Raw genomic sequence first — 10,609 nt, forward strand, 5'->3', positions numbered from 1 at the left:
TCAAACACCTTTCTCCATTCTCCTCCCACTGTGTCTCAACCAGAGGTATCAGCTCCAGTGGCCTTAGCCCTGTAACATCCCCACCACCCTCCCCTAGTGCCAACACAGACTGCCACTAAGAATCAAGCTCAAAACATGACCCAAAGCTTGGACATGCAGCACGTTAATTTGCTAACTTCACAGCAGCAGGTCATGGGGTTCTATAATATGATGCACGCGCTTTATCAAAGTCTTGCGATTTGCTTTATCTGGTTACTTCCCCTTCACTATATTAGGGACTGAGGCATGACTGCATGCTTGTTTAGTGAATGAAACCCTACATTGAGTTACTGGTTTAGTTTGGTTCTGATATTGTTTACAACAGTGTGGTGCTTTTTGAAGAACAGAGAATTAACAGTTTAACAATGAACACCTACAGCAGCCCGTTGAAGACAGAGCTTCTAATTTAACCAGAGCACAGATGGTTTTATTACTGTTCCTGTTCTTTTTCTGTGATGATTTATATTTGTGTCTTCTGCCATCCAGACTCTTGAGATTAGTGAGGTGGGCACCAAGGAGGTGCCTGTGATCCACACAGAGACGAAAACGATCACCTATGAGTCTTCAGAGGTACATACAAGCATATGATTCAGTCTTTTTTTTAGCTCTCCACCGACTCCAGAAGGAGATAGCTGCTGCTTTAGCCAGTTCACTAGCACTGCTGCATGTGGAAATAAAACACTGCTGAATCAAAACAGAAATTTTACAGGTTTCAAAACCCAAACTTTAAAGTTAAATAAGAATGAAGTGATCCAGAGTTTCATCTGATAATTGAAGGTTACTTCACACTACAAAAAACTATATAAGTAGTTTAGTAGTTAGATTGTATACGTATTAAACCTGTACTAATTAATATTAGATCTAAACCATGAACTACTACTTCCATGAACTAATGAATAAGTACTATACTTATGCACTTTCCGAGTGTGTCAAGCTGGTACTTTCCCATCAGTGCTTTTTTCCAATGTTACACGTTCACTTGTAGTTACCCAGAAAATTGTCCCGACTGAGAAACTCCCATTAACTGGGAATTAACTAAAAGCAATTTCTAAATTCTAGTTGTTAAAGAGGCAGCTGTTTCCCTTTAGAGTCGGAGGAGACAAAAAAAAACTTACATAGGAATTAACACTGGACACAAACAGAGCTCTAAATGAATTTATAAAATAGAAATATAGATTTTCATGTTTTTTTAGGTAACACATGTAAAGTGTTTTGTTTTCTGCTTGTTGTTGGGAAAAAACATTTAGTGCAGCTTTAATGACTTATCCAGAGAACAGAGGTGGACTATCATCTAAAAATGTGTGTTTGACGTGTCAACAGGTTGACACTAATGGTGACACGGACCCCGGGGTTTTGTTGAGTGCTCAGACCATCACCATGGAAACCAGCAGTACCACAACAACCACACACATCACAAAGGTCAGGGTTCATTCGTTGTCCATTTGACCTCTCGAAGCCTGTCTACAGTCTTTGTGTCTGTGTTTCTTGCTCATCTTCTTGCTGCAGCATTTAAAACACAAAAAGGTTGTAATGCACTTTTTATTAAGAGTGAAATTAGCTGCAGTGTTTTTTTAATTGAACAGTCTCAAAACCAGAGCTACTAAGTTAACTATCAGAAGAATAAGGCAATCAGAAAACGATTGTTTAAGATGGATTGATTTGAGCCTCTTCGTTTCTGTTGGTCAGACCGTGAAAGGAGGAATATCGGAGACGAGAATCGAGAAAAGGATCGTCATCACAGGAGATGCAGACATCGATCACGATGAGGTCTCAGAGTTTGTTTGTTTTTTAATTATGTTCTCATTTCTTATATAACGCCCTCAATACGTTTTCCTTGCCTGTTACAGTCAATTATTGTTTTTAAGCAGTGACCATGACAAAGTGAAATGCTGGACACTGCCTTTAGTGACCCCCACATGGACCTTAACTTTTGCGTAGCACAAACTGGCTAGCATGTGACATTTTGCAGGCAAAACAGTTTTAACTTGTGATATGAACTTTACAAATACAGGAAATATGTCAAATGTAACTAAAAGTGACTTCCCTGTCAGCATATTGACTCACAATCCAACGTCCCACTCCCTCCCTGCCCTTCTCCATTCTCTGTCTCCCCCTGGTGATCCCTCCTGACACTGCACCCCGGTATGTAGGCTCTGGCTCAGGCCATAAAGGAGGCTAAAGAACAGCATCCTGACATGTCAGTGACCAAAGTAGTGGTACATAAAGAGACAGAGATCACGCCAGAGGAGGGGGAGGACTGACCCAGGTAAGTCAATGAAGCCCCAGCCCTAGCCCTGGTCCTGGCCCTGCCTGGTTTGGTCTGGTCTGGCTTTAACTATGCGGAACTGGGCTTTTTCAAGCTGGTTTCCATCTCCAGCATGCTGCTTTCCCATCAACACTTTTTCCCACTGGTACAGACAGCCCTGCTTGTGTAGCACTTAAAGCTAATGCATCTCGCTGTTGTCATTCCAGCTTCACTCCCCCTCAGTGTGTCTGTGTGCACAGACCGGATGTTACAGCCTCAGCTCAATGACGAGGCTTAAAAACCTTTACAGTAATGCTGCCGGCGGTCACACGCAATCTCTTGTAATGTGGCTGCAACACTCCCCCCTGCTGGAAAGAAACACAATTATTTTGATTATAGAGCTGCTGTGGGTTTAATACATCAATACAACACACTTTTTGATGTTATGTTATTTAGACAGTTCAACATTTTTAAACAGCAAAATTGCGATTGTGATCTGAACGATTTCCAAAAACTAACCACTAAATTTCGCTTAAATAAGACAAAAACAAACATATGTTGAGGGAGCAAAGCTTCCCTCTTGAGCAATATTCTGTTAAAACATTGTCCATACCTCGTGTGTACATTGTGTAGCTTCACAAAAGACAGTGCAGCAGTGATGAGTGATGGAATACCGGCTGAACCAGCTTCTGTTCCTCAGAGCATTCAGTCTGCAACTGCAAACATACCCGTTTAGGCTGAAATCTGATCTTGAGTGTACACAGACTTGCTTCAGTCTATTCTCAACTCTGCTCTCGCAAGAAAAATCGTGTACATTGACTATACAAGTCCTTACATTATGAAATGTAATAATTTTCACAACAGAGATGAACTATATTTGCATGCAACATTATGCACAAATACATGAAGCAATTTTATGCTACTTAACGTGCACAAGAATCTGTGCACATTGTGCATATCAGATTATTAAAAGTCAGTAAATTAAATTAAGTGAAGGTGAGTTTGGTCTAAATAACACTGGCTGTTGTTCAGCAATGTTCCCATTGTTTACTACATTAAGCTAAAGTATTTTCTATACAGCAGCGTACAGTGTTTGTGGTTTGAATGTTCATGCATGGAGTATATCACTGAAAATTGTGTTTCTAGGGCACTCATGCTTGAAACAATTTGTGACATACTGCTCCCTACAGATGCACTCTTGCTTTCTGTGTGTGGGTGAAAATAGGTCATCAGTCCTCGTAGCAATGTTTCCACAACTTCACAAATGCAACCATTTGTGTTTCAACTTGTCCGCTGTCGGTTTTGTGCAGATGATGTCAGGTGTGGAGCTGCGTTAGGCAGCCTCTCATTCCATTATAACCACAGCATGTCGTTATAACCCTATAACATCTTCTCTCTTGAGCATTTGTTGTCTCTGGTTGAAACGCGTTTCCCAGTTTATTCTGGTTCATCTTTCGACTCTGAAGCTGCTTGTTTCATTAGCTTTTGACTGAAATGATCCCGCGGCGCAGGGTTTGGGACGAGCGTGCATGTGTGTACTTGACTCACCAGATGGGAATGCTTGGCTTTGTTTCTTGCTCTTAGTTTTCTCTGTGTGTGTGTGTGTGTGTGTGTGTGTGTTTTTATGTGTGTGTTTTTATGTAGTTCTGTGGAAAAATGTCCCTTTAATATCATTCTTGTTTTGACATTTTGAGACAACCTCACAACTTTAAAGCAACTTTAGTTAGGTTAGTATGAGGGTTGCATATTTAAATGTGACTAGTCATAAATACTCAGTGTCCTCACAACTATAAAAACAGTTTGAGTATCTATTAATAAAAAGTTTTGGATGTTTCTCTTTACACTGTAGATGCACACAGAGTAGACGGGCAAATACAGAAACATTTGGAGCAGCTTTGTCCACAGCGTTAAAGCACAAAGTGTGGTGTTGAGTATTAAAATGCTGTGATTTAATCACTGAATGTTTTCAGGTTCCTTCTAAAATCTGAGATTTCATTATATGCAAGTCATTGATGAGTTGTGTGGCCGAAAATACAGTTAGTTACAGTTTTTACAGAACAAAAAATCACAGAGAAAATTGTTAAAATCACTAATTGAATGTAAATGTAGAGTTCCATGGTCTTTTGTATGTGCACTAGACAATTTAAGAAGTATTGAATGATTGTTTATATATTATTTATATATATGTATATAGAGAGAAAGGGAATCAGAAAGTGCCCAGTAAGCCTGTGTGTATCTATGGTGTGTTTGTCTTTTGTGCATCTCAGTGTGCATCTATTTACGGGGGTAAAACTGCCAGAGGTTTCTGTGAGCCTCCTTTGTAGTCTTTTGGTAGCTGTCACTGTTGCACTAAAGGTTCGGAGGTGTTCCAGTTTGCTAACTGCTGTTTCCTCTGCTCTTTCAGGAGTAACTCTGAGGGCTGTTTTCTGTTCAACCCCTCCCACAATCCAGCATCCAGAACTTCATATATCACCCCGGGACTCTCAGAAGACTGTAACGAACCCTTACTCTCCAAATGCTGCAGCTCGCCTCTAGCCGCAACCATCACCTGCAAAATAAATAAATGCATTTAGCATGAGAAGGACGCAATGTTGCATTTTCCAACGTCGCGTTGCAAAGATTATACCGATTTCAAAAATGAGTCTCGATCCATCTGCACGCCAAGTCCCTGTGTGCAGCAAGCAGACCTTTTTGCTTCCACTGCCTTATGACTTTAATGCATTTTTATGATTATTGAGTATAATTGTTGTAGCAACATTTTATTTATGAAATAAAGCCATCACTCCAGACACTTAAAATAGCTGTAGGCTGTATGTGCTAGAGCAGACACTATTTAACCTTGCTGTAGAAGTGCCAACCTCATTTGCCAGCAAGCATCACCGCTCTCACTCCAACAACCCGCTGATTTTCCGTCAGGTATACCACTACAGAAATCACTACAGCCCAGTACTGTACATATCAAAGCTTCCTTAGGTAAATAGCAAATTATCTTTCACACTAAATTTCATCTTATCTACTTGAAGTACATTTTCCTTTATGTGATCATTTCCCCCTGATTGATTCCACCACTGCAACACCTTTTTTGAGCAGGTCTATTTCAGCAGACGCCAAGGAATCAAGATTTCTGTGCAAGAAATAGATTTGTATGTGCCTGTGCAGGGTTTGAATGTTTCCCGGGGTAGATGATCAGCTGCGGCACAGCTCCCAGATTGCTGTGACTGTGACTTTGAGCTCTGCCCGACTAGATGCAAAGCCAAGAGAGTTCTGTTGACCCCCACCACCACCACCACGTCATGTCAGCTGAAAGCCTCCCACGTCTGTTCTTCTGTATCTGAATAACCAAACATTGTTCATGTACGGCCATGTTTTACTCAAAATGGTGAAATAAAAGTGGCGAATGCATTCGTTTAAATTGGCTGTTTTCTTCTCAGATAGTAAAATGTTGACCACAGTACTGAAACAGAAACATCTACTGATCTACTGACTGATTTCTCATTCACAAACTGAGATATGAAGTTGGTGTCAGGTACAATTTAGTCAAAATACAGACTAATAAGACTGTTTATGTCACAAATCTAAACTAAAGACTATGTTGGCCTTTTAAGAAATTAAATTGTAATGTAATAAGGTTGTGTGTCAAGTTTAGTCCGTTTTTAAGTTTATCTTTATTAAACTTATTATTTAAAGGTTCTGGCCATAACTCATTACCCTGAATACACGGAGGCCTCCGAAGCCCCGCCCCTCTGGGTACGTGCGGGTGTACCAAAGAGAGGCGAAAGGTAAGAGGTCTCACTCTGTTTATGTTGCGGGGTGTAAATACACGAACACAAACGTCCATCAAATTAACCTAGAAATAAATTAATTGGTCCATGTGAAGTGCAATTATACTGTTGAATTATTTCTTAACAATTATTTTAATTATTTACAATAATTTTTAGTTCTTGTGCATGAACCTTTTTAACATTTTAGATGATAACTCACATATATGACCAGCAGGTTATTTATTATCTGTTAAAGTGAGCAGATACATTTTTAATAGACTCTTCCCAGGGTAAAAATAAATATCCAAAACTAAATGTTAAAATACTAAATAATCACATTTCCATCCAGAACCAGAGATGGTAAACACTCAACATTAAAACCTTGTCCAAGTGACAGCCTATTGCTGGATGATTGTTATAGCCTGAATATGTTTTATTGTATAGTATAATCCAACACTCAAGTGCCTAAAAATACTTGAAATATAAAGATCCCACCAACTTTAGTGAAATTATAATTTAGACTACTCTCTAAGTAGTCCACTAAATTGATTTATCTGAACTGAGTTATTGAAAAAAATGTATTTATAAAGTGAAAGTTTTTTTTCTTTTCTGAGAATTTCCACAGACAAAACAGCAAATGTTCACTTAGTTTCTTCTTTAGTTATTACCCATAATATTTTAGGACAACAGAGGTTTGTAAAAAACTTAACTCTTAACTGCAAACACACATTCAAATATTAGTATAATACATATATAATTTATCAGCTGGGTATACTCTGTATTAAACCCAAACTGTACTGTAGTAGACTCTACTTCCTGAGGAAGCTCAGGTCCTTTAATGTGTGCAACAAGATGCTGCAGGTCTTCTACCAGTCTGTTGTAGCCAGTGCGATATTCTATGCTGTCGTCTGCTGGGGCAGCAGCATCCGAGCCAGCGACACTAAGAAACTGAATAAGCTGATCAGGAAAGCTGGCTCTGTGCTGGGGGCTCCTCTGGAACCTTTAGAGCAGGTGGTGGAGAGGAGGATGCTGCACAAACTGCTGAGCATCACGGAGAACAGCTCACATCCTCTCCACAGCCTGCTTATCAAACAGAGGAGCAGTTTTAGTCAGAGACTTCTGGTACAGGAAGTCATTTGCCATCAGCCTGTACAATGACTCCCTGATGGAGAGTCAGTGTCCACGCTGATGGTTTAAGTTCAATTTAAGTTCTACAGTGTGTTTTGTTGTTATTATTGTCTATACTGTGTGTTATTCTTGTACTGTGTGTTGTGTAGATTATGTAACTCAATGTTCTCAATGTTTTCTGTGTAATGGCTGCTGCAACACCTACATTTCCCCTCGGGGATCAATAAAGTATCTAGCAAAAAATAAAAGTAACACAAAACCCAGTTGGTACAGCGTGAGTCGTCGTCTCGCGCATAGACGATCTCGGTGCAGTACCTGCTCCGGTGCTGCAGGGGGCAGCAGGACGGTGCCGCGCTTCCTGCGCAGCTCCACAGTCACAACAAGAGGAGGAAGAGGAAAAACGACAGCTCTGGGTCGTCGACTGCCTTGCGTGACAACAACAGGGATCGCGTTCAGGCTTCGGGTATTAACCTTTTCCTTCTTCTGTTTGTGGCTCCGAAGGGCGCAGGGGGCGACGCGGCGGCGTGGCGTCGCGCCTCCGTCCGCGCCCCCCCCCCACCGGCCCTGCGCCGCGGTGTTTCCCGCTGTAAAGACACCAGAAACATGCCAATGGAGGCTTCGCTGACCAAGATGGCTGGGCGCAGTGAAATGTGAAACACTCCTGCTCTGCTCGTCGTTTTCTGGACGCGACGCGTCTGTCACGGCGAACGGCGGCGAAAGCGCGTTGGTTCGAGTCGAGAAAAGTGCGTGTGTGCGCGTTTCTGTGCGGTTCGTGGTTATTTTAATTGGCTTTACCGCGGCTTTTATCGCTGTCGGGCCTATCGTGCCTTTTTTTTTTTTTTTTTTTTTTTTTTTTTAAACTCATGATTTCTGCCTCATTGGTTTCTGTCACTTTCTTTACTCTTTGTGCATTTGCACTCTCAGCTTTAAGCAGGGTCACATTGGCTGCAGGTTACTGTTGCATTTGTGTGACAACGTGTGTTGCATACCCAAGCTGCATCGTGCAGCGTGCACAGCTGCACCTCTCAGCTGTGCAGGTCGTGCACATGCCCGGTTCTGTTGTGCAAATCAAAGCGTTTGACTTGACATGTTGTCTTTTCCTCCTGCAGGTTGTTCCTACTTGACCTGCAACATGTCTGACTTACTGAGATATATCGACTATGACCACAAAGCCACTTTTCTGAAGATGCTAAACCAACAGAGGATGGAAGGCGAGCACTGTGATGTGGTGGTGGTGGTGGAAAACATAGAGTTCAGGGCTCATCGCTGTGTCTTGGCGGCCTGCAGCAACTACTTCAAGAAGCTCTTCAAGAAACAGAGCGACGAGGACAACTCCATAGTGGAGTTGGACTTCATCCGCTCCGATATCTTTGAAGAGGTGCTCAATTATATGTACACAGCCCGGCTGGCTGTGAGGAAGAAGGACATCAATATGATGATGTCATCCGGGCAGATTCTGGGGATCAACTTCCTGGATAACCTGTGCACGCAGAAACGTGAACTGACCAACATGAAGACTCGAGAAAACCAGGCTCCAGGTGACAACGGGATGAGAGCTCAGGACGCCATCCTGAAGGAGCTGGCCATGGAGGAGGTGAGGAAGAACAGCTTCTACGATCAGGGGATGGACGGTATGGGCCCCGGTGGCTCTCATGTGTCGCAGCCGCACAACTACAACACCAACATGGGTAAAGAGCCTCACAGCCACGGCTGGGGCTCCTCCTCCTCCAGCGACATGAAGCTTGAGTACCTGCTGTACGGCCACCGTGATCACGGCTCCTGTCAGAACACGGGAGCAAAACCCATGGACCACAACGCCAAAAAGGAGCGGCTGCTCACCGCCAACCGCCCGTACGGCTGCGAGCACTGCCCCAAAGCCTTCACCACCGCTGCCCACCTTAAGGAGCACCTGAAGATCCACTCTGGCTTCAAGCCTCACCGCTGCGTGGTCTGCGGCAAGGCCTTCATCAGGGGCCCCGACCTGAAGCGGCACGAGAGGGTCCACAGCAACGAGAGGCCCTTCGCGTGCCAAATGTGTGAAAAGGCCTTCAAGCACAAGTCGCACCTGAAAGACCACGAGCGGCAGCACCGAGGCGAGCGGCCATTCAACTGCGGCTCCTGCGACAAAGCCTTCATCAAAGCATCGGATCTGAAGCGCCACTGGAACACCATGCACAGCGGCAACCCCCGCAGACAGATGTCCCTGTCTCCCGCCGCATCCCAGCACGGCCAGGGAGAAACCATCGACCAGAGAGACTGGAAAATCGAGACGGGGCCACACTCGCATAACTCGGGGGACTGTTAAACCTGCAAGCACAAAAACACACACACAAACACACACACTGACACGTACATGTGCACACGTAAAAACATGTAAACACACTGACACAACCACGACCCTGTGACAGGCTGATGACGGCCTGACATCACACGGACAGTGATCAGAGTGAGTAACAAGAGATCATAGCATGTTCATAAGACTGTGGGGTTGTATTATTATTCTAAAGAGTTATGTCAAACGATGTTTTCTTTCCACCTGTAAAATCATGTAAATGTTTAGTTCACTCTACTATACGTATATTTTTCACAAAGCATCGTTGCTATCTAGACTGGGGGTTCTCATAACATGATTCTCTTTTACTTTTATGGGATATGTAACATTTAAATGTTTGTTTAACCTTTACTGGATTTTATGGAGCTAAAAGACGAAGCAGAGTCGGAGGGGGACGTGAGAAAAAAAGATTTTTCTGCATAACATTTGTTGCATTGAGTATATTCATGTGGATGTTTTTAATGGATGTGTTTAGTTGTATTGATATTACACTGTAAGAGTAAGAGTCACCATTTTGCATTTGACGCAGATGATACCAAAGTCTTGGGTCTGTATCGGATCGTCTTTTAAAGGCTGTCCTGCCCAAGCAACCGGCCAACTAGATTTACTGTTATACAGTATAACTGTCATCCAGCTATCAGCAGTTAATGATAGATGTCTGTATATACTGTAGCTTAGTTTGTTGCACAATTAGAGTACACAATAATGAATTATGCACATATAACATTGTCCTACTCCTACACTTTGACAATAAACACCATTTGCTGTGTTTTATTGTTTTTGCAAAGCTTGGTTTTTGTGCACATGCAGGATTTGTATCACGTAGTGTTACCCTGTGTCTGCGCCCAAATCCAAGCACCTTGAAATGTGGTTTCACATCCTAAATATTTCTCTGATATAGTGTTGGGATCTAACCAGGTTTTTGTGGAGATTACAGCAGCATTTAAAGATGTGAGTGTCTTCTGTAGGTGCCACAGAGGTGAACAGGTCGAACAGCTTGTGTCCTGTTGACTAAACTCACAGAAAAACTTAAAATGCAAAACCTTTGTAAATAAATAACCGTACGAGGATTTTTAATTTGAATGGTAACATAATGAAATTGCA

The 10,609-nt window shown here is 42.5% G+C and overlaps 2 protein-coding genes across 2 annotated transcripts in view; both read left to right on the plus strand.

Moving 5' to 3' along the window:
- Positions 1-5,696, plus strand: part of epb41l3b (erythrocyte membrane protein band 4.1-like 3b) — a 32,948-nt gene extending 27,252 nt beyond the window's left edge. The window contains exons 21-25 of the mRNA XM_026373841.1: positions 526-609; positions 1,360-1,458; positions 1,726-1,806; positions 2,190-2,305; positions 4,689-5,696. Of these exons, the coding sequence (XP_026229626.1) occupies positions 526-609; positions 1,360-1,458; positions 1,726-1,806; positions 2,190-2,300 (375 nt within the window). The 3' untranslated portion in view covers positions 2,301-2,305; positions 4,689-5,696. The remainder of the gene's footprint in view (positions 1-525; positions 610-1,359; positions 1,459-1,725; positions 1,807-2,189; positions 2,306-4,688) is intronic.
- Positions 5,697-7,510: 1,814 nt separating this feature from the next.
- On the plus strand, positions 7,511-10,279 carry LOC113172437 (zinc finger and BTB domain-containing protein 14-like). Its single transcript, XM_026375404.1, has 2 exons — positions 7,511-7,636; positions 8,283-10,279. Exon 2 carries the CDS (start codon positions 8,306-8,308, stop codon positions 9,476-9,478), a length of 1,173 nt encoding a protein of 390 aa, XP_026231189.1. The 5' UTR covers positions 7,511-7,636; positions 8,283-8,305; the 3' UTR covers positions 9,479-10,279.
- The last annotated feature ends 330 nt before the right edge of the window (positions 10,280-10,609 follow it).

The sequence above is a fragment of the Anabas testudineus genome, chromosome 17 (assembly GCF_900324465.2).
Source record: "Anabas testudineus chromosome 17, fAnaTes1.2, whole genome shotgun sequence".
Classification (NCBI taxonomy): domain Eukaryota; kingdom Metazoa; phylum Chordata; class Actinopteri; order Anabantiformes; family Anabantidae; genus Anabas; species Anabas testudineus.